The sequence below is a fragment of the Oryx dammah genome, unplaced genomic scaffold, assembly GCF_014754425.2.
Source record: "Oryx dammah isolate SB20612 unplaced genomic scaffold, SCBI_Odam_1.1 HiC_scaffold_16, whole genome shotgun sequence".
NCBI classification, from domain to species: Eukaryota; Metazoa; Chordata; class Mammalia; order Artiodactyla; family Bovidae; genus Oryx; species Oryx dammah.
Genome location: NW_024070200.1, coordinates 38,144,111 through 38,168,365, shown reverse-complemented (window position 1 = coordinate 38,168,365; position 24,255 = coordinate 38,144,111). Strand labels below are relative to the sequence as shown.

At 48.1% G+C, this 24,255-nt stretch overlaps 1 protein-coding gene across 1 annotated transcript; it reads right to left on the bottom strand.

Moving 5' to 3' along the window:
- Positions 1-1,395: 1,395 nt before the first annotated feature.
- Positions 1,396-18,018, bottom strand: CHRNB4 (cholinergic receptor nicotinic beta 4 subunit). Its single transcript, XM_040257326.1, has 6 exons — positions 17,847-18,018; positions 13,379-13,527; positions 7,708-7,752; positions 7,495-7,604; positions 5,742-6,732; positions 1,396-2,344 (listed from the first exon to the last, which is right to left on the bottom strand). Exons 1-6 carry the CDS (start codon positions 17,899-17,901, stop codon positions 2,204-2,206), a joined length of 1,491 nt encoding a protein of 496 aa, XP_040113260.1. The 5' UTR covers positions 17,902-18,018; the 3' UTR covers positions 1,396-2,203.
- Between the last annotated feature and the right edge of the window lie 6,237 nt (positions 18,019-24,255).

Sequence of the window (24,255 nt, the reverse complement as noted above, 5' to 3'; positions counted from 1 at the left end):
CACCGACTCAAAGGACATGAATTTGCCCAAACTCTGGGAGATAGTGGAGGACAGAGGAGCCTGATGTGCTACAGTCCTTGAGGTCGCAAACAGTCGGACACAACTTAGTGACCGAACAACAACAACCCCATGTAACCCACAAATCACATTCCTGAGTATTTATCTAGAGAAATGAAAACTTTTGATCACACAAAATCCTGTAAGTAAATGTTTGCTGCTGCTGCTGCTAAGTCGCTTCAGTCGTGTCGGACTCTGTGCGACCCCATAGACAGCAGCCCACCAAGCTCCACCGTCCCTGGGATTCTCCAGGCAAGAACACTGGAGTGGGTTGCCGTTTCCTTCTCCAATGCATGAAAGTGAAAAGTGAAAGTGAAGTCACTGAGTCGTGTCCAACTCTCAGCGACCCCATGGACTGCAGCCCACCAGGCTCCTCCGTCCATGGGATTAGTAACGCTATTGATAATTGCCCCAAACTGATAACAACCTAAAATGTGCTTCAACATACATATGATGGATGCAAAAGAACAAATTATTGGTACCCTCACCAACTTAGATGAATCTCAAAGGCATTATGCTGAATGAAAGAAGTCACTCTCCAGACGAAGGGATTCTTGAAGAGACTAAACTGTACTGGAGAAAAGCTCAGTGGTTGCTGGGGGTTAGGGGTGGAGAGACACAAGACCATAAGGAGTAGCAGGTGGGAACTGTGTTGGGTGATGAGTGTCTCCTGTATCCTGATTACATAAATCTGTGCGTGTGTTGGGCTTCCCCCGAAGCTCAGTGGTAAAGAGCCACCTGCCTGCCATGCAGGAGCCGCAGGAAATGCAGGTTCGATTCCTGAATCCACGACTGAAGTGACTTATCATGCACATGTGTGCACTAGTCGCTCAGTTGTGTCTGATCCTTTGTGACCCCGTGGACTGTAGCTTGCCAGGCTCCTCTGTCCATGGAATTCTCCAGACAAGAATACTGGGGTGGGTATTCATTTCCTTCTCAAGGGGATCTTTCCGACTCAGGGATTGAACCCTGGTCTCCTGCATTGCAGGTAGATTACCATCTGAACCACCAGACATGAATCTATACATGTGTAAAATTAACAGAACAGTACATAAAAGTCAGTTTTATTGTATAATTTTTAAAATAGATTTTTTTAAAAAGCTCCTCCTCTGTTCCACAAATATTTTGAGTGCTTACTACATGCCAGGCACTGTGCAAAAGATAATATGTGGGGGAAGCCAATCAGAGCATCAGTGGAGGAGACACACTCGACCCAAGCAGGATGGAAAACAACGTGACCAGGGCTGGGGAGCGTGGAGGAGACAGCCAGTCCTTTCAGGTGGGGAACCACGGAAATGCTCAGAGGAGGGTGCAGGAAGGAGGAATAGGAGCCATGTATTCATTCAACAAACATTTATTGAGCCCCTACTCTGTGCTGAGCTCTGTCCTGTGGGGATATCGCAGTGAACACAAAGGTCTAGGTCCCCGCTCTCACGGAGTTCACACTCTAGTGGGTGAGAGGTGGACAATAAACAATCTAATGAGAGCCTTGGGTGCCGAGGGGCCCTGGAGGAAGGTGGTGGGGTAACACGGCTGTGGGGGAGAATGCTTTGGAATGAAGGGCTGAGGGAGGCCTCTGGGGGAGGTGACCTTGGACAAAATGATGGGGTGGAGCAGGGTCCTGAATGATGCAGCCATTTGGAGAGCTTTCGAGGCATCCAGAGAAGCAGATATTGGTAGAATGTACAGCCAAGGCAGGGGCTCTAAGCTGGGAAGACACTGAAGCACGTAAGGGACTAAAAGAAGGCCAGTGAACCTCGTGGACAGGTGGAGTGGAGAGAGATGGAGTGAGAGGTAGGCCGGGATGCAGGTAAGATGCCTGGTGGCATCTTGGATGACAATGTTACGCTCATCTTTATCTACATTGTCTGCTGGGGAAGGAAGACAGGCCAGAATTAAGGTTTCCAAAAACCCTCCTGCTGGGGGTTTCCTGGGGTTCTACCAAGGACAGTCCAGGCCCCTCATCCTTGCTGTGCCCCTCTCCCGCCTCCCTCCATGGCTATGACTGTTGGATGGGGCTGATGGCTGATGGACTCACTTCTGTAGGGCCTCATCTGCCGTGACCCAGAAGGAAGCAGCACACTGTCCACCTGGCCACTCACAGCATCTCACCCCACATCCTGGGGCCTCAGACACACGGGGCAGCCTAGGGTCCTTCAGAAGGCGTGTAAGTCTGGAAAAGGGGAGGCAGAAAGAGCCCCACAGTGCCGAGCACACACACAACCACGAACACCCAGAGGAACAGCCGGTCCACCACCATGGCCACGTACTTCCAGTCCTCGATGACCTGTGGGCAGACAGAGGGGCCGGTTACAGGGGCCGAGTGAGGGGGGTCCTGTTTTCCCTCTTCCCCCTGAGTTGGGGCCCCACTCTCTGGCCAGGGACGCTGCAGGCCACTTAGTACTTGGAGGGCAAGTTCTGAGTCTGAGGCTGGTCTTTCAGCTGGGAACCTGTGTGCCTCTCGGGTCCTCAGTCCACCCCTACACACCCCTATCTCAATCCACCCCTCCTCCATGGCATCATGGAGCCACTGGGAGCTGGGCTGGACATGAAGGTTAGGAGGAAGGGGTTATTGATGCTACATATGCGATTCAAAACCAAACTTGATTACACATAAGCGGGGCAGGACCTGTGGATCACAAGGCGCCTGCTCTGATTTCCACCCCAACTCCCCTGTCTGAGCTGGCTTCACCCAAAGGAAGACTTGGGGTACACCGAGCTGAGTGGGGGCTGGGCAGTGGGGCCTGCAGGACAGCTGGAAATCCTGCTGTTTAATTTGCTCAGTTCCGTTAACAGCAGATTGTCTGCTAGTTCTCTAATCAAGATCCACTCTTCTATATCATCCAGGTTTCTCTCCTCTACCCTTCCGCCCTTCCCCTGGCTCCCCGCCCCCACCCCAATGCTTCGTGTGGTTCTTCTCAGACTCAGCTGTGGGATAAAGGATTGGCAGGAACCTGGCTGGCCTCCTGAGGTACCACTGCAGATGTGCCTGCCTCCCTGGCCTGGGAGAGATGCCCCCAGAGAGACCCAGCCTCCTGGTCTTCCTCCCCCACCTCCCCCAGCCCAGCCTGTCTGGATCCTTCTGCATGCAAACTTGCTCTGGTGGAGAGTGGCTGGATCAGCAAAATTCAGCAGAGGCTCTGGAGCTGGAAATTGGGGCAGCAATGGGCAGGCTGGTGTCAGTGACCCAATTTGTCAGAGCCCTGGTCAGCAGTGGGCATCTACCCTCCAGGACAACCGCTGGTCAACCAGTCCCACACCCCCAGCCAAACACAACCACTGCAGAAACCTCACACTCTTCACGGGGCTCTTGGGTTTCTTTCTGACAGCTCTAACTGCCAACGACTGTGTGTGTGTACGTGCCTCTCCCCCTTTTATATTTCTGCACTATTTATAGAGACCCGTTAATCACCAGGGAGGGTGAAAGTGCTGAAGATGAGAGGCAGCCCGGGCTGGCTTAGGGGCAAGCAAGCACGCTCTGGAAGGGAAGAAAGCCTCTTTTCTCCAGCTAGGCACGAGAAAGTCAATCAACAAATAAGGCCACCATGTGTCAGTTCAGGGCAAGGCACTGGGATGGGCAAGAAATGTTAATGACATCAGAAAGATCTGAGTGTGGAGCTGGGCTCTGCTCCGTGCTAGCTGTGTGACCTTGGGCAAGTCAGTGAGCCTCTCTGGACCTAGTTTCTCTATTGTAAAATGGGAGTCTGAGTAAATGCCACATCATAGGTTCCTGGGAGAGTTAGCGCTAACGTCTGTGAGGTCCTGGCAGTGCGCCTGATGTGTGGTTGGAGCTCAACGGACACAGGCCATTATGTTATGGTAACTGTGGGTCATGCCTGGCTCCTTCCCACAAGATGCTTTTAATTAATTGAGTTAGAAACAGGAGGAGGTCTAGAGGAAGGGCTAGAGGGTGGTGAGACCTTTTGAAGAGAGAGCTCAGGGTGGGGCCCAGCTCAGCCAGGGGTGCAGGAGACTAGCTTCTCACCCTGCGTCTGCACAGGAACTGGCAGGGATCTGGTTAAAAATGTGGCCCTTGGACTGCCTCCCACAGCGGTCCCAGCTCAGTCAGAACAGGTGGCCCCAAAAGCTGTATTTTGAAAAGTTGCCCCAATGGTTCCTAACTAGCCAGCAGGGCCCCAGGCTGCATATGAACATTTGGGAGTCAATGAATTAGGTGATGCTGAGCTACTGAATGGTTCTGAACTGAAGCAAGCGTAATTCAATCTACATTTTAGAAAGTGAAATCTGATCATTCTACAGAGCTGTGTGATTCTCAGACTGGACTGAGCCTAGGCATCCACTGGGGATCCAGTGAAAATGCAGCTGCTGAGCCACCAGGTCTGGGATGGCGGTGGGAATATGGGGCAGGCAGTTGAGACGCAGGCTGTCTAACCAGCTCCCAGGCCAGGCTGGTGCGGCTGGTCCAAGGACCACACTCCCAGGACAAGGGTGGAGAAGAGCTTGTGTCCTATATTCTGCTTGTTAGCAAAGCTTTTTCACAGCGTAATTTTGGAGCTTTTCCACCCTATTCTTTTCTCTCGGCACTAACTAATGGAATCCCGGAACCGTCCCTTGAGAATAAGGCTGGTGAAAAGGAGTTGCAGGAAGGTAAGAACATGGAGATGCCCTCTTTCTCCCCGGGGAACCTGCATGTTGTGTCAAAAAAAAATCTGTTCGAAGAATCTTATCCGATAAGGTGTTAAGATGCAAACATTCACAAGACTCTGAAACTTGTTCTGCCGGGTTTGGAAAATTTCTAACTGTTACCATTACGTTCTGTGTTTAGCTGTCATAAAATTGTCCTCTGAAGCATTACTTGTTCAGTGGAATCGATTGAGATGCCTGAGCTCTAGAACTCATTGCTCTGTCCTGTGAAAGTAAGCTTAACCTCTTTTTCGGAAATCTGTAATTGTAGTCACCATAGCAATAATATTTGAATGGATAGTTCTACCCTCCTAAAAGCTATAAATGTTTGCGTGGCTTCTTCGCAAGCCTGACAAGCATGGGAGCGGAGATCCTGGGTGCCCTGGCCCACCTGTGCCCCTAAAGGCTGCAAAATCATTTTCCAGCCCATGGTCAGCCTCCCACTTCCTGTCTGCTTCTCCTCTCTGCTCTGCCCCTGGGCTTCCTCCTGCACCAAAGCTGCTTGCTCCACAGCCAGCTGGCATCACCAAGAAGTGCAGGGGAGTTAATGCCCCAGGGCTACTGGAGCAGTGGGGGATGGGAGAGATGGGCAAATGCCCTTTTCCCTCCCAGGGGCTGATTCTGAGGCATGCTCCCACGCTTCTGCAGGGGGTGTCTGATGCCCCAGAGCCCATAGCAGTATCCTGCTCACTGATACCCACACTGGCTCTCCTCCTTTCCCCGTCTCACTTTCTCCACTTCCTTAGTGTGCTTCATGGGATCACTTTTCAGAAAAAAAAAAAATCTACCTCTGCCTAGGTCCTTATATCGAGCTCTGCTTTTGGGGAACCCAAAACAAACTAAAAAGGATCACTGGTACTTCCTTCCTCTCCCTGGATGCACAAAACTAAAATAAAACTCATTTTACTCTTGGATTTCTTATTCAAGCAAAGAATCTGAGAGCCTTCGTCTCCTGAATTAACTTCAGGAAATGGGAAACTGACTGTAGAGTCCAAACCTCTTCCACTGGGTGGGTGTTGGGGGCTGGGCTAGCAACTTACACTCTGGTCTAGATCGTCACTCTTCATGTGCTGGGCAATGAAGCTGACGCCCTCTAAAGCCTCCTGCACACCCTGCCTGAACCTTCCAGAAGACCTCAGCCGGAGATCTCTGGGGATACCCGCTGAGTCTGAGGCCGCTGGAGACTTGGGAGCTGCCAAGCCAGGGTTCACAAAGTACATGGAGTTCCCATAGAGGTTGGTCGAGCTGGTGGGGCCCATGGCCAAGGTGGTGGTGGTGGTGGCCTCAGACTTGGTCAGGCGAGCCTGGCTGGACTGGGGGACCCTAGAGGGGCTGCTGTTGGGGCGCTTCATGAAGAGGAAGGTGGGGAGCTTGTGTAGGAAGCAGCGCTTGACCCAGGGTGCCATGGTGTGCGTGCTAGGTGAGCGGTGGTGCACGTTGAGCACGCAGACGCTGGTGACGATGGAGAAGGTGACCAGCACCATGGTGAACATGAGGTACTTGCCGATGAGCGGCACGTTGAGGGAGGTGGGCGGCACAATCTTGGAGATGAGCAGCAGGAAGACAGTGAGCGCCAGCAGCACGGAGATGCACAGTGTCATCTTCTCGCCACAGTCGGACGGCAGGTAGAAGACGAGGATGGCCAGGGAGGTGATAAGCACGCAGGGGATGATGAGGTTGATGGTGTAGAAGAGCGGCTTGCGCTTGATGATGAAGTCGTAAGTCACGTCCACATAACTGGGGTCCTGTGGGTTCACTGTCCTTCGCCCAGGGAGGGCGACTATATCCCATTCGCCACTGGGGGTGAAGTCATCCACGCTGGCTGAGGGCATCTTGAGGACCATGTCAATCTCCGTGTGGTCGTATGTCCAGGAACGGAACTTGAGGGAGCAGTTCTGCTGGTCGAAGGGGAAGTGCTTCACCTCGATCTTGCAGGCGCTCTTGCAGATGGCAGGGGGCAGCCACAGGACGCTGCCATTGGAGCGGACCACCACGTTGGTATAGAGAGACACCTCGTAGGTCCCGTCGGCGCTGGGGGCAGAGGCAAGGCATGGAGGAGAACATCATGAAACCCATAGATGACGTCAGGCTGTTCTTAAAACTGGCCAAAGAACCCTGTGGGATTATTTCTCACTAGTCACTCTTCCAACCCCCCATGCTCTCAGTGGAAAGGCCTGCTTTAATTGGCAATTGCACAGCAGAGAGAGACCCTGCCATGAAGCAGCTTAAAGGCTTTATGTAGATGAGCTCATTTAAGCCTCACAACGGTCCAATGAAGTAGGTATTATTAATATTATTGTCCCCATTTTACAGATGGGAAAACCAAGGTTCAGAGAAGTCAGCTGTCTTCAAGTTCAGAAAACTAGTAAGCAGTACCTCTAAGATTTGAAGTCTGGTCTTTCTGTTTTTACACCACCTACTCATGATCACTTCATGCTTTTGCTGGTACAACTACGACCTGGGAAGTCTGTTAGCCCCCTCAACCTACCTGAAATATGTATGCATATCAAGTCAGTGCTACACAGTCAAAGCAACTGACAGTCAAAAAGACGGTATGGAGGACAGAAAGAGCCCTGGACTTGGGGTCAGAAGGCTGGCCCTGGTGCCAGCAGTGTCTGAGTCCTAAGATCCTTCCCATCTCTTGGTCTCTGATTCCTCTCTGTAACTGAGGGTGCTGGCTCTGTACCTCTCTAATTCCTCTTGATGCGTGACAGCCAGGAGGTCTGGGTGAAGCCCAGGACTGGAGGACCCCCAGGCTTGGCCCTTACCACCGTGGCCAACCCTTTCACTTACTTGTTGTAAAGCACGATGTCAGGCAGCCAGACGCGATTTGCGGGGATCCTCAGGATGTTCACACCCTCATAGCGGGAGCTGTTCCAGGCCAGGCGGTAGTCTGTCCATTCCTGAGCACACAGGCAAGGCCCCGTCACTTGTAGGTCCCTCGCTGCTAAGGGGCAGCCCTGGAGAAAACGTCTCCTTGGGCTGGGGACCCTGCAGGCTACTTACCTGTTTCAGCCAGATGTTGGTGGTCATGATCTGTTCTCGCTCATTCTGGGGAGGGAAATGCAGCTATCAGTTCACCAAGTAGGAGGTGAACAGATCCCACTTTATCAAGCAAAAGGCTGTGAGCTTCGGGGCCATGTGACCAACCACTGACCTAACATCTGCAAAAGGCTCAGAGGTATTTCATAACCAGCGTGCCTGAGACAGAGCTCCTTATCTTCACCCAGACCTGGCCTTCCACTAGCATTGCCATCTCAGTGAATGGCACCCCAGCCATACAATTCCACAAGCCAGTAATCCTGGCAGGTGTCCCTGATCGCCGGCTCTCTGATCCATGAGTAAGTCCTGTAGGTCAACGGGCCCCAACCATTTTGGCACCAGGGACCAGTTTTGTGGAAGACAATTTTTCCATGGACTGAGATGGGGGGAATGGTTTCTGGATGATTCAAGTGCATTACATTTATCGTGCACTTTATTTCTGTTTTGTGGCAATCTCAGGATATTCCACCTTGCCTTTAGGGTTAGGATTTGTGCTCCTATGAGAATCTAATGCTCCTGCTGATCTGACCTGAGGCACAGCTCAGGTGGTCATGGGAGTGATGGGGAACAGCTGTGAATACGGATGAAGCTTTGATCGCTCACTCACCATTCACCTGCTGTGCACCCCAGTTCCTAACAGGCCACAGTGCCAGCCCGGGGGCTTGGGGACCCTACACAAGTCTCAGATTTGCCTGCTTCTGCCCATCTCCTCTGCCACTATCATCTCTTGCTTCATAGACACTGCATCTTTTCTGAATTCAAGGTTTGTGGCAACTCTGTGTGGAGCATCTTATTGACAGTTTTTCCAACAGCAGTTGCCCACTTTGTGTGTCTATGTCACATTTTGGTAATTTTTGCAACATTTAAAACTTTTTCATTATTATATTTGTTCTGGTGATCTGTGATCTTTGATGTTACTACTACAAAAAAATTACAACTCAGATGATGGTTAGCTTTTTTTTTTTTTTTAGCAATAAAGCACTTTAAAATTAAGTTATGTACATTGCATTTTAGACATAATGCTATTGCACACTTAATACAGCATAGTGTAAACATACCTTTTATATGTACTGGGAAACCAAAAAAATCATGTGACTTAATATTCACTATATTGCAGTGGTCTGAAACCAGACCTGAAGTATCTCCAAGGTAATATGGCAGTTATGCTCTACGAAGTCAATAGGGACCTTCCAGATTTCTTCTCTACCACACCTAGAATGTGGTCCTCATCTGCATGGTCCACAATGACTACTGCAGCTGCAGCCATTATACCCACATTCTAGGCTCTTGAAGGGTAGATGGAAAGAGGAGAGAGAAGATGCATGTCAATTGTCTTTTTCCCCCCAAATGTCTTGTTTTAATTAGAGTATTTAGACCATTTACATTTAGTGTAGTTACTGATATATTTGGGTTTAAACCTATCATCTACCTGTTTTATGTTTATTCCCTTTCTCTCTTTTTTTGCCTTATTTTGGATTAACTATTTTATTATCCATTTATCCCCTTATTAATGTGACTCTTCTTTTAGTAGTTACTCTGGAGACTGCAAGATGCATATACTTAACCTTTTAGCACCTAATATAAATGACTACCTTTATCACTTCTAGAACAAGGCAAGAACTTTAGAACATTTCATCTACACCCTCCTTACTTTGGGGCTATTGTTATGTACTTAATTCTACATAAAATAAAAACCTTGCATGATATATTTTTTGTTTTATGCTGTCAATGTCAGTTCAAATTCACCCATATATTTACCCTTTCTGTTATGCTTCATTCTTTCCTACATTTCTGTACTTCCATCTGGGATCATTTTTCCTTATGGTTAAAGAACATCCTTTAGTATTGGGTCTTCTTTTATTAAATTCTCTCTCTCTTTTTGTCTGAAAACATCTTTATTTAACCTTCATTTTTAATTATTTTTTTTAACTGGTTGCATACATCTAGGTTTGCAGGTTTTTCTTACAGCATTTAAAAAATGTCATTTAATTTTTTGGCTTCCATTGCAGCTGTTAGTTTTATTGTTTCTTCTGACTTGTCTCTTCCTGACTGCTTTTAAGATTTTCTTCGTCTTTGGTGGCCTGGAGTTTGTCTATGATGTACCTTGGTAAGATTTTCTTTGTATTTATCCCACATAGGGTTCATAGAGCCTCTTGCACCTGTATCTTAATATCTTTAGTCAGTTTTGGAAAATTCTCAGTCAGAATCACTTCAAATATTGCTTTTGTCTTATTTTTATATGCACTCTTTCAGGAACTCTAGACGCACATGTTAGACCTGACGTTTTTATCACATACCATATTATCTTCATTTCCATGGTTTCCTTCCTTTTTTCTATCATTTGTCTAGATATTTTTGATTGCCCTTTCTTGCTGTTTATTTTTCTTCTGCTATGACCAATCTGCTGTTAAACCCATCTAATACATTTTAAATTCTCTATCACTTTAAGTTTCTTACACATATTAATGCATGGTATTTTCTTTTTAAGAAAATTTATTTTGTTTATTTTTAGTAGTGATAAAATACATATAACAAATTTTACCATCATAATGTAAGTTATTTTAAAGTCTATGTCTGATGATTTCAATATCTGAATCATCTGTGTGTATTTCCCTTCTTTTCTCTCTTATTTTTTCTTTTCTTATTTCATCTTGTCTTATTGCTTTCTTAGTAGGTTTTCATCTGACTTTATCTGCCTCCAGGGAGGACCAACTTTGGCTTTATGGCAGGCAGTCGGAGGAAGGGCAAATCATTTTCATCATCTGTGACTGAGCTGGCTCAAAGCAGGTTTTAATTTTTGTGAGGGCTGGTCTATTCTTGACTCATTTTGGTTCTTAGGGATGGTCTTTTCAATGTTCTCACCAAGGCCCCATCTCCCTGGTGGGGCTCCAATTCCAATTTGTGTCATCTTAGCCCTGCAAGAGTGGCAATGATTCAGCTAGGCTTCCCAACCTCTTAGCCACCACTTTGGATTCAGCTCCCCAGCCCTTTGGCCCAGTGTTTACCAATCATCAAATGAGGGGGAAAGCACCAGAAACTGTCAGGGCCACCTCCTGGGTCCTGGTCCCTGAAATCCTAGACCTAGAAGCTCTCCAAGACCTTCAAACTAACTGTCGGGAGGAGAGGCATTTTTGTCTGACTTTTCTAAATATTCTTGTGAGAAAGTTAATCTGCAACAGGCAACTCTGCCATTAATGGAAGCTAAAAACCTTCATCTGCCTTAAAAAAAATTTTTTTTAAGTGGAGGTACAACTTACATACTGTGAAAGGCATGGATCTTAAGAGGTACAGTTTGATTAGTTTTAACAATGCATTATCCAGGTAGCCCATCTCCTTTCAAGGTATAGAACAATGCTATCACTCAGAAAGGCCTCTTGTTCTTTAGTCCCATGTCTCAGTCCTCTCTGCTTCCCCAGCAGCTGCCTTCCCAAAGACAGCCCCAGCATTCCCAGAGTGCAATCTCTAAAGGCCTGCTGGCCTTCGCATGGCATAAACTCCCTGTTTGCGCCCTAGAAACTTCCATCTTTAAACTGGTTATGCCCTAATCCTCCCTTCTCGAAAACCAAACCCTGAAATAGAGTAGGGAAAGTAAGCCCCCAAACCTCACATCTGTTCCATACACAGCTTTCAGGATTATGACGGCTCACAGGTGTGGGGGCTGGAGGCTGTGTGCCCTTCTCTTTCTGGTAACTTCTGTAACCCCACAGAGCAGATCTGGGAGGGGCAGCCTGACCCTGGAAGTGTGGCGAGAGCTGCCTGCCTGTCCTTCCTCACTAGGGCAGCAGCTGGGCTCACCCCATTAAGCAAAAAGCCCTCGGCTGGACAATAACACTCAGACACCAGCCTGGGAGCGGCCTAGCCGGAAGCGCTTATTCCTTCCAGTTGGCCTGCGGAGAGGAGACGGGCAGAGAGCACAGGCTTTTCACCCCTCCCCCATTCTGGAGCTGTGCTTCCTCCCAGGGGAGGAAGCCAGCCAGTAATTTGGCCAAAGCCTTCGCCAGGTCTATAGGTTGGAGGGGCTGGCTTTGTAGGGGCCGACCGGGCTGGGGAGAGAGGCTGGGGATAAGAAGGCAGTCGCTGGACCAGAGGAGGTTCAGCTATCCTGGCTGGCTCCTTCCCCTTGCCTGGACACAGTACCCCATACACTCCCCATGTGAGTGCTCCTCTGAGAGCCGCTTTCAGAGGCAGGGTTCCAAACCTGTGCGTGGGGATGTGGAAAGGCCACAGGGAACATTAACAATGGGCCATGGTTTTCTCAGGCACCCCCAACTCAGAGACAGCAGGGGGAGAGAGGGAGCTCCTTGGATCTCAGCCTTCCTCAGCACCCCTACCCAGGTCCCGCATCTACACATGACCACCCTACTTGTGGACCCTGTAATCCATTCTTCATTTCCATACCCACAGTGACTACCCTCATTTATCCAGACCCTCACCCAGTTGGCTAGACCAAGGCAGCTGCTAACTCTGGCCCTGTCCCTACACCTGGGTCTCTGTAGCCATCAGTTTCTGTACCATGATTCCTATTTCCCCCGGATAAGTAGGGGATATGTGAGGTCATCTGTTCAACAGACAGGGGAGATGGTAGGGTAGAAGGAGGAGATGTTTATGGCCAGTTGGAGGCCCACCTGTCTGTGGCCGCCTACTCAGTGGTCATTCCACCCTTACAACTTCTTTGTTAATAAAACTATGACTTTGTTAGATATTGCATACTCATGAACTTCATGGGCCCTTCTCTGGCCTCCTAGCCATGCCCTTTATTTATATATTTAGCTGTGCCAGGTCTTAGTTGTATCACGTAGGATCTTCGTCTTCATTGCAACATGCGAGATCTTTAGTTGCAGCATGCAGGATCTAGTTCCCTGACCTGGGATGGAACTCAGGCCCCCTGCATTGGGAGCATGGAGTCTTAGCCACTGGACCACCAGGCAAGTCTCACCACATATTATTTAAGTCTTAGCTAACTGGTGATTCCATTCCTCCAGCCAACAATCAGTGAAAGCTTAGGCATGAGCTGTAGCCCTGGCCATTGGGACGCCCAGAGGTGGGGAGGTCTCTGGGAAAGTCTTCCTCATACTCAAAAAGGTATCCAAAAAAAGATTTGCCATTTCCTGCCATAGACTCTGTTGTGAAGATTTTATGTTTGGAACCATGGCTGCCATATTATGATCATGGTGGGGGTTGGGGGGGGCAGGAAACAAGAGAATGACAAAGTCCTGACATCACTGCTAACAACCTAGAATCCTGACATCACTGAATTACTGCATTAACCAACACTGAAACGACTGGCCTGCTCTCCTGTTATGTGATATAACAGATGTCCTTATTGTTTTAGCCACTCATAGTTGGATGCTTTGTTGATCATCCAACTATGCTTGAAGCCAAAGCATTGTAATTGGTATTGGGGTCATGGATGTGCAGCTGTCTCCAAAGTGTGGAACAAGAGTGCACAAAGTGGGCAAGACCTCTCTAGCAAAGAAAAGAGCAAGTGCAAAGACACAGACAGCAGTTTTGGAAAGAAAAATAATAACTTAGAGGCCGAGTCAGGGGTCTCAAAGTTTAGGCAAATTCCTTAATTTTCACATATGGAAAAAGATGAGATGAATAACCTTGGGGCACATCTGCCCCCGGTGCCTACCACGCTGATGAGCTGGGCCAGGGAGAGCTGCAGCTGGATGGAGATGAGCTGGGAGGAGCTGGTGGCTGGGCGGATCAAGTTGTTGTAGCGGGTTTTGTTCAGAAGGTCGTCCATGAGCTTCTCCTCTGCATTGGCCACACGGCAGTCCCCTGGGAAAGCACATAGTCAGATCTGCAGGATCCGTACCCAACTGATGGCAAGGAAAGGGAAAGCTGCAAAGGCCAGGGAACACAGGTGCCCTCGGGGCCGGTCGGAGCAGCTAAGATGCCGGCAGGCCTGCCTCTCCTTGGGGTCTTCCATTTATATCTGTCCAAGACAGAGCTCAGCTCTCTCCCCTCTTGCCCTACATCTTCTTTCTGTCCCCTCTGACAGTGAATGGCACCGGGACATCTATTTCTGACCCCTCCCTTGGTTCATCCAAGTGGCCACCCGGTTCTGTCTCTTCTACTTTCCAAGTTATTCAGTCCGTCCTCCTCTCTCCATCCCTCCAGCTCTGATCCTGGCTCACCAACCTGCCCCCGGGCTCTTCCAGGGAGACCTCTTTGCTGGTCTTCCCACCCTAACTCTGCCCCTGCTGCCATGTCCCATCAGTGCCAGAGCAGTCTTCCTCCCGCCCATAACCTCTCAGAGCTGTAGGCAGAGTTCACATCTCCATGTTTCAGCTTGGCATCCAGAGTCCTTTGCTCCTGGCACCAGCATTACTTCCTCAACCTGATCTTTTCTTACCTCTCCACCTCTATGCCTAGGTGCTCTATATTTCAGCCATATATACTGTTTTCTTTCCCCCAAGTCTTCCAGTGCACTCTTCTGTCAGAATAGCCACCAGCCATCAAATACCTGAGTGTCTTTCTTATGCCAGGCACTGCATTATGTGCTGGGTAAAACAGCCAGCAAAGACCCAGAAATGGCTCCTGCCCTCAGAGAGCCTCCCGTGTAGTGGAGGAGAGACATTACTCAAATGTGAATTTGTGTTCAGAGCTGGGGAGATGGTGATGCTTTCACTAAAAGAGAAAAGGCCTGGGCCAGGGGGCAGTTTCCTGGGCTCAGACTCTGCCCTACAGAAAGCAAAGTGCCTTTGAGACACCAAATGAAGGGGTCCAACTGGCAGTTGGCTCCTGGTCTGGAGCTTAAAGGAGGGTTCTGGGCTCAGAACCATATTTGAGACCCAGCAAAGGCAGCCTCCTGCAAGGAGCCTGACGTGGTCGTGAGCCCCACTGAGCGCTCACAGCCCCACAGCTGCCCTTTCTCACACCCCAGATCTCTTGCCACGTGGCATCTGGGCCTTTGTCCCGTCTCTCTCACACGTCTGGGAGTGAAGGTGAGGTTCCGGAACTCTGTTATGTTCACTTTGGTGACTTCAGTTAAGGGTAGGTGGGGAAAGGGCCTTGGAAAGAAGGAGCCTCCAAGGAAGGTCAAGGACACCTGGGCAGGAGATCCCAGGAATAAGGGAAGAGATGAGGGTGTACAGAGGAAATAGTGTGGCAGCAAGAAAGAGGGGGAAAGGATGAGGAATAAGGAAGGCTGAGGAGGTGGGGGTGGGTCTGCTAGCTCAGCAGGCCCTGCACTGGGATTACATCTCTGGATGTGGCCAGAGGACCCCCAGTGTGAACTGCCCAGCAGAGCAAGTCTGAGGTGGACTCCTGGGTGGGAGCTGGGCTGGATGCAAGGCCACAGAGGGCAGCTACCACCCTGCCTGCTCCACGCACTTTCCAACTCGTTGCCTATCTGGAGCAGATGCAATATTTAGTGCCTGTGAAAGATGCTCCCAGCGCACCTGCTGCCCGCTATCCCTCCCCCAAACTGCCCCAGGCTGCCCAGAGGGTCCTGTGGATGCCTGGCCTACATTCTGAGTTCTGCCGCTCACACCCTGGATCGCCCTCCCAGAGGCCAGCTGCTGGAAGCCAGTCTGTAGCCCCCTGAGTTGACACACCATTTCAGCAGGGTATGATTGCCCAAGTCCATCTGGCATGTAGGGAACAGCTCACGTCAGAATCTGTAGTTCCTGGCCCCCAACCCTGAAGGGCTGGATCCCACATCTCTCAGCCCCAGGAGGCTGGTTTACCTGGGTATCTAAGAGGCCAGGGCTGCTCTGCAGGCTGTGGGGGCCCATGTTCCAGCTCTGAGCCCCCTGGGAGGTTCAGGTTGCTCACCTTTGGGGTTCTCCTGCCTCTCAGGCATTCATTTGGCCCCCAGGGACCCCTTCCCATTTTGAGGACCAGCTGTGGGCTCCAGAGAAAGCGGTTCCAAAAACCTTAGACCACTTATCCCACTCTCTATTTCTTATCTGGGGAAACAGACCAAAGAGGGGGAGGAACTTACTCAAGGAGCCCCAGCAAGTCAGGCAGAGCCAGGTCTAGGAAGCTCTTTTGGGTAGAGCCCCCTCTCCCACCCCAATCCCCAACCCCTGGGTCCTCTATCACACCCTTAAGGAGCCTGTCCCTGCAGAAGCCATGGAGGGGTCCAGAGCCAAGTGTGTACTCATGCCCGTGCCTGCATTTGTACTTGTATGCATGCACGGTGCAGGGTAGGGTGGGGGCAGCAAAGGTGAGGGGGGGTTCACATAATACATGTTTAGGCTTTTCAATCTGCTGCTTTATGCCTGTAAGGCCTGCCAGGTTTAAAAGACAAGGAACAGGCCTCTCACTCCCAGACGACAGGGGTGGCCCAGAAGAGGCGAAAGCTTCACAATCACAGTGGGGTGTCACCTTGGAGCCCTGGGGCTGGTAGAGATACACAAAGAGGCCACCACTAGGGGTCAGTCATGACCCGGCGATTCTGAGGAGGAGTCGGCCCGACCTGCCTCTGTCCAGGGCCTTGTCTTGCTAGGCCTTCTCTGCAGGCATTAACACTCTGAGAGGGGAGACAGTCTGCCAGGAAGCCATGGCTGGAATTCTAAACTGGGTGACTGTGTGTACAGTTTGGAAAAGCAGAGCTTATCATAAAAGCTATATTGGAAAAACGGAAAGGCAATAGCTATTGGTTTGTAATACAAGCCCCACAGCTATTGGGGCTTCCCTGGTGGCTCAGACGGTAAAGAATCTGCCTCCAGTGCAGGAGACCCAGGTTCCATCCCTGGGTCAGGAAGATCCCCTGGAGAAGGGAATGGCTACCCACTCCAGTATTCTTGCCTGGAGAATCCCATGGACAGAGGATCCTAGCAGTCTACAGTCCATGGGTCGCTAACACTTTCTTCTTTTCACAAACCACAGAAAGTGAAGAGTCACTTTTATGGAATCTTGGCAAGTGGGCATCTAAAAGGCGGAATGATTTTCAGTTGAGGATGTTTGTCCTTAACAGAGGAAGGGAACAAGAGATTTGCATTTATTAAAAGGAAGCTATGGATGTTTTCCCCCCCAAAATTGAGGGTTTTAGCTTTTACACATTACCAGTAGCTTCTCCAATCATGTGTAAGAATCACCAGGTTGCTTGTATAAATGCAGATTCCTGGGTTCCACTTCCAGAAATTCTGACCCTGTGAGCCTAAGATGGGGCCCAGTGTGTACTGGGTGTTTCTGATGCAGGTGGCCCTAGGACCATATTTGAGAAACACTGCAACTGAGGCACGAGTCCGGGCATATCGTACCCATAGAACAGACAGGGAAACGGAGGCCCAGAGAGGGTCAGTGAGTAAGTGGGAACAGAGCCAGGACACACACATGGAGTGCAGACATCATCTCTGGGGAGAGTTCCGCTTCCCGAAAAGAACCTTGCGTGTCCCCCCATCCTCTTCCAACACCCCCTGGTATGTCTCTGTCCAAGAAAGATACAGCCCTGGTCCTCTAGGCTGACTAGAGCCGAAGGACAAGCTTGGGCTGGAGGGTAGGAACTGAGAGTCCTTGGAATACAGATGGGGAGACTGAGGCCCAGAGCAGGCAATCCTCACCATACCTGACTCTGCTTGGGAACGGCTGACTGGGTTTCCCTTCGAGGTAAAGTCTGCAGGTTTCTGAGTGGCAGGCCCCTCTTCACCAGCCCTGCGCTCAGCCAAGTTGGCTGTCCCGACGGCCAACCCCTAGGGAGTGGGTGACCAGAGGCAGAGGTGCCAAAGAAGTGTGTTTCCTAGGAGATCCACCCCCAAACACACCTGGACTGGCAAGTTGAATCCCACCTCCACCTCCCCACCCCCAAGCTAAATTTCGCTGTCTCTACAATAGCGCTGGGATTGAGCACACCTTCCTGTCCACTTAGCCCCGCTACCCAGCCCAAAGGCGCTCGATTCGGAGGGTGGCCCTGGTGGCCACGCAGAGGACACGCGGTCCCCACCCTAAACCTCGCAGACCCATCCATCCTGCCCCTCCCCTGCTGCTGGAGAGTGGGCTTAGCCCCGCCCACGCCCCCACTCGTCGGGGACAATCTCGGGCCACTCCCCCGGGTGCTAAGCACCCCCTCTTCCCTCCCACCTATGGCCAGTTCAGCCCGGCTCTGCCAGACTCAGACGCCCCTCCCTCCTTCCCCCAAAAGAACTCACCTCGCCCGCAAAGGGCAACCAGGGAGAAAAGGAACAGAGGGAGAGCGCTTCTCATGACGGGAAGGGGCTGGAGAGGTAGCCGAGGCGAGTTCAGCGGTCGGACCGCCCGGGCACCGGCAGCCTCGAGCAGGCTAGTGAGAGCGGGTGCCCACGGCCTCGGAGGTATGAAGTGGCGGTGAGGAGGGCACTAGGACCCCGCGGAGAGCCCAGCTGAACCCCGCTGGGGGCAGCAGCTGTGAGCTACGCCCACTCGGGAATGGGCGGGGCCAGCACCAATGGGGCGCCAGTGGCTCTTCTGAGCCAACCGCCTAGGGTCGTCACCCCGGGGCTGACCTTGGTACTTCCAGACCTACTCAGGCCTCCCACTTTCCCTAAAGGGAGGCTGGCAGAACAGCGCCTGCACCCTTTGTACAATTGGGGAGACTGAGGCGGACCCTGGCTCTTGCTCTCTTACATTTTCGAGAAGTGCTTGTACTCTAGCCGGCAGTTCTCTAGGATTTGCCCTGTCAGGACTCAGGAGGTCTTACAGAAAAAGATCTCCAGTCTGTGCCCACGGGATTTGCTGAAAGCAAGGAGCGCTGCAAGAAGTGGGGAATAAGCCTGGTGGTGTGGGGCACAGCTATCTGCAGATATTGGCGAAAGGATGCCTAGGGCAAGTGTGTGGATTGGGGGAGGGTTAAATGGTTCAGGGTCCCCTTACATACTAATAGATTGAGTGGGGAAGGGACAGGATGGGGCCAGAGTGGCCAGACTGTGTCCTCTCACTTGAGCCTTACAACCTGTGCTGACCGCAGACAGCTCTGGTGCTTCAAGGGAGCAAGCACCCCTCCTCCAGCCAAGTGATCCTCGCTAAGAGTTGGAATCAGTATCATTCCTTTGGGAGTTGGGGGACCTTGCAGAACAAACATCAACACCAGGGCAGCCTTACTTTTGGACCTGGCCAGAAGTGGCCCCTCAATCCAGGATCCTACAGGGCCTTTGGAGTATTCCTGTAGCCCTCATTCCAAGCTTTCCATCTCCTCCCCTCCCTGAGCCCCACCAGGCAGACCTAGCAACTGGAGGGACAGGGCAGGGTCTGGGGGAGTGGTCACCTAAAGAGAGTAACTTTGCCACTTTCTCTCCAGGACTCTCAGGCTTGCTATCATCTGGATTTCCCCAGTGTCTTTTTTGCTATAATTTGACATGTTGGCATATATTCTTTTTAAAAGAACACTGTTGAAACGGAGCTGACTTTCCTTTTAAGATGGCTTGGAGAATGTAGGATTGAGTGCATTTTCTTCTCCAAACTGTAGCAATAAATAGATGAAATATTGGGTTGGCCAAAAAATTTGGGTTTTTCTGTAAGATGTTACGGGAAGAGCTGAACAAACTTTTTGGCCAAATCAATGTATAAAGCAAACAAAAAGACATAACCAGGCTGAAAATAAGATATTCATGAACCAACTTCAGGGGGAAAAGAAAGCAAAGTAATAGTGGGGGCTGAAATTGGGAGCTGACTGGGCTCTGGAAGTCAAAGGCAGTGGCAGGTGCTTAGGGATAGAAGGGGACTAAAAGACTCTTGGCTGGACGCTAGGGGCTTGGTTGTATCCCAATCCCTGAAAGATGCTGGAGAGGGATACTGCTGCTGACCTGTTGTCTGAGGCCTTAGCTCATAGTATGTGTATTACCTCTCATACACCATAGCATAGGAGCTTGAAAATGCCATGGGACTTGGAAGCATCTGCAAAACCTTAAGTTAGGTGAGCAATGGTGGGAGGGTGGGAAGCGAGAGAGAGAGTGAGAGGATACATTATTCATTCAGACTAGCCTAACTTGTGCTGGAACATAAGTGAAGTGCTCAGAGATTGATGCAGAAAGGGTTCCATTGACCAGATCTGGGACAATTTTAGCATTAAAATAAATAATGATAATGATGAATATTCATTGAGTAAAATGAGAAAATTTAAGACTATATTGTAGTAAATAAATGATGAAAGTTTGATGATAAATGAGGAAATTAACATAGTTTCAAAATACCTCCCCACAAAACTTTTATTAATTATAAGGGGGTAAAAGAGTTGACAGAGGAGAAATTTTGCAGATACCACCTGTGGTAGATTGAATAATGACCCCCAAAGATGTCCACATCCCTATTTTGGAACCTGTGGATATCACTTTATATGGTGGAAGAAACTTTGCTTGTGTGATTAAATTAAAGGTCTTGGGATGGGGAGATTCTCCTAAGTGGGACTGATGTAGTCACAGAGGTCCTTATAAGGGGAAGCAGGGAATCAGAGAATGTATGTGAAAATGGAAGCAGAGATTGGAGTGATGTAGATATGAGCTAACAAATGCCAAGGCTGCCTCCAGAACTGGAAGAGGCAAGGCACAGATTCTCCTTTGGAAACACCACAAGGAATTAGTTCTGCCAGTACCTTGATATTAGCCCCATAAGACTGATATTGGACTTCTGATCTTCAGACCTGTAAAATTAAAAAAAATTATGTTGTTTCAAGCCACTACATTTGTGGTAATTTGTTACAGTAACTTTCAGTTCAGTTCAGTTCAGTCCCTCAGTTGTGTCCTACTCTTTGCGACCCCATGAATCACAGCACGCCAGGCCTCCCTGTCCATCACCAACTCCTGGAGTCCACTCAAACTCATGTCCATCGAGTCGGTGATGCCATCCAGCCATCTCATCCTCTGTCGTCCCCTTCTCCTCCTGCCCCCAATCCCTCCCAGCATCAGACTCTTTTCCAATGAGTCAACTCTTTGCATGAGGTGGCCAAAGTATTGGACTTTCAGCTTCAGCATCATTCCTTCCAAAGAAATCCCAGGGCTGATCTCCTTTAGGATGGACTGGTTGGATCTCCTTGCAGTCCAAGGGACCCTCGAGAGTCTTCTCCAATACCACAGTTCAAAAGCAGCAATTCTTCGGCACTCAGCTCTCTTCACAGTCCAACTCTCACATCCATACATGACTACTGGAAAAACCATAGCCTTGACTAGACGGAACTTTGTTGGCAAAGTAATGTCTCTGCTTTTGAATATGCCATCTAGGTTGGTCATAACTTTCCTTCCAAGGAGTGTCTTTTAATTTCATGGCTGCAGTCACCATCTGCAGTGATTTTGGAGCCCAAAAAAATAAAGTCTGACACTGTTTCCACTGTTTCCCCATCTATTTCCCACAAAGTGATGGGACCAGATTTAGGAAACCAATATAGTACCTCAACCAAGTGATCAAAATTAACATCATGAATGATGGAGCAAATAAAAATTGTGCATTACCTGATAGGTTCCAATATACAGGATTGCTTCTTTGATATTCCTGCCAAAGATATATGACTTGAATCTAGTTATGAGGATGCATCAGACAAACCCAGATTAAGGGATATTCTATAAAATAACTGGTCTGTAATCATCAGAAGTATCAAGGGTATGAAAGTCAAGGAGAGATTAAGAAACTGTTTCAGATAGAAGGAGACTCAAGTGACATCACAGCTAAATGCAACATGTGATTCTGAAATGGATCCTTTTGCTATACAAGACTTTATGGGAACAACTGGCAAAATATGAATGGGGTCTGGGGATGAGATAATAATGCTGTATCAATGTTAATTTCTTGATATTGATGGCTATATGTTGGCTATATCTACAAAGATATCTTTGTAAATAATGCACATAAAAGTGTCAGAAGCTTATGTTGTAAATGTAATCAAAATGATGCAAGGGGAAAAAGTTCATTGTATAATACTTGCAACTTTTCTCTAAATTCGAGATTAAAAAAAGAAGCAAAGTGAGCTTACAAACTGAAATTTGAAAACTTAAGCAATCAAAGGCTAAGCAAGTCAGTAAAATATACTGGTGAATTGACTCCAGATAAAATAAATTTTTATAGACATATGACAAATAATTTTTAGGAAGAAAAGAAAAAGAAGAAATGCTATCCAACTTATTTGTTAAGGATAGTATAATTGTGAGAATTATAGGCCAATGTGACTTATGGGTATTTTTCACAGGGAGATGGCATGGGTTAGTGGTTAGTGCGTGGCCTCTGGAGCCAAGCAGTCTGGATTTATATTCTGGTGTCACTACTAATATTCTCTGGGAACTTGGGGAAGTGACTTAACTTCTCTATGCCTCAGTTCTCTCATATTTCAGAGGAGGAAATAACCTTCAAAACAATAGGCCTTCTAGGATGAAATGAAATAATTCATGTAAAATGCCTTAATGGTGCCTGGAACATAGAAAGCACCTAATAAATGTTAGCTCCTATTAGTTTTCATGAATGTAGATTCAAAAATTCTAAATAAAATAATACCAAGTTGAAAACAGCAGTGTACACACACAAAAATATTGCGTCATGGCAAAGTAGGGTTTATTCTAAGAACCCGAGTGAGTCAACATTAGATAACTCACTAATGTAATAAACTACCCTAACAGATTACTCATGCAATGCAAACTATTAGCAAACTAGCTTCCTTAACCTAATAAACATGTAGCACTGATCAGACTTAATGGTAAAACTTTAAAAGCAATTTCCATCAAAGTCAAGACTTACACAAGGATGTCTTCTATCATAGTTTCTATTCAGCACTATATTGGAGGTCCTACACCTTCTTGTGGTAGCTTAAATTATGTGAAATTGCCATTTTTTTAGGTCACAGGCTGCCCAATAGCAGCAACTTATATGATTCAACCTATAAAATGAAGAAATAAATAGCATTTAAGAATCAGAAAAGAATACTACCTGTATGTGCAGACAATGTGATTGTCTGTGCAGAAAATCCAAGAGAACATACAGAGAAATCATTAAAACTAGTAAGAGAGTAAGGTTATGAAATTCAAGATCAACTTTTTAAAACTTATTAGCATTTGTATACCAAATTATAACATGTATAGAAAAAGAGATTCTATTTATAACAGCAACAAAAATCTGAAAAGGCATCAAGCAAAAGATACACGAGAACTTCATATAGAATATTATACTGTAAAAATTACTCCAGGACTTGAAGAACTGACTAAATGGAAATATATAACATGTTTATGAATGTAAGGACTCAAATTATAAAACGGAAATACTAATATTTATGAACAGGAGGACCTCGTGGACAGAAGAACCTGGTATATTATATTACTTATTACTAAATTAAACTATAAATTTGATGTGATTCTCATACAAATCCCAGTAGAATTTTTCATGGAACTTATAGGGTGCATTGTAAGATCCAAGTAGAAATCAAGGGACCAAGAATAACATAGCGAACACCACTGGTGCCCTGCCTCGACTCTTCAGCATCACAGACCCCATACATGCCAGGAAGTTAACAGCATTAATGTACTAATCATACCTTTTTATTTGACATCTAAGGCTTTGCTGATCCTGTAGAGACTCCCCCTTCCAGGGCTTAGTCAGTTTCTAGAAATAATAAAGAACTTACCTGCCAGTGCAACTTTCATACGCGTACCAACTATCTAAAGCCCATAGTCCTGAACTAACTCCTTATCAGGCTCTTATACTCCAGTCCACTATCCATCTGGCTTAATCATCCTAGGGCCAAGTACTTGACAACTGCAGATAGCTGATATGCCCCAGAGGCCACTGAAATTATTCAAACTAGCCCATCCTAAGCCTACGTACCTTGCCTTGCTTTTCCTGCAGAAACCACAATAAAGGCTCGTGCCGTTTCCCCTTAGTCCCTCTGCCTTCTGACTGATCTTGGGACTTTGCAGGGTGGCCCTGCACGGCCTGTCATGCCTCCTGTGTCTAGGTATCTGTGGGTATGATGTTGAAAACTTCTTCCTTTACGACAGTCATTTCCATGTCTGTGTGTCTTACTATACATAATCAAAACAAATCCTGGATACATCTTTAAAATAGTCAATGAGGAATGAGAGTTAGCCTATAAATAATCCAATTCCTTTGCCTGCAGGTTGGAATAACTCTAGAGTGCCCAGTGAGACTGAACTCAAACGTCCTTCCAGCTTGTTCATTAATGCACCTCCATTGACTTTCTTCCCTTATACCTTGCTTCCCCACTGTCTTAACCTGTTCTTCCTATGACTGCTCGCTAAAGAAAATCCTTGCACCCAAATCTTTGTCTCAGACTCTACTTCTCAGGAAACCCAAATTGGCTTGAGTGGTGGTGGTGGGGCTTCCCAGGTGGCACTAGTGGTAAAGAAACCACCTGCCAATGTAAATTAGAATTTTCTCTGGGTATATGCCAAGGGATTGCAGGGTCATATAGGAACTCTAATTTTAGGTTTTGAAGGAACCTCTATACTGTACTCCATAGTGTCTGCACCAATTTACATTTCTACCAACAGTTTAGGAGGGTCCCCTTTTTACTAAACCCTCTCCAGCATTTATTATTTGTAGACTTTTTGATTATGGTCATTTTTACCAGTGTGAGGTGATAGCTCTTATAGT

Coding starts and splice junctions, on each gene's coding strand:
- CHRNB4 (XM_040257326.1), bottom strand. CDS start 17,901: ATGAGAAGCGCTCTCCCTCTGTTCCTTTTCTCCCTGGTTGCCCTTTGC. Junction 7,753..13,378: donor TGGCCCAGCTCATCAGCGTG/GTAGGCACCGGG, acceptor TTCCCTCCCCAG/AATGAGCGAGAACAGATCAT. Junction 2,345..5,741: donor GTGACGATCTAGACCAGAGT/GTAAGTTGCTAG, acceptor GTCTGCCCACAG/GTCATCGAGGACTGGAAGTA.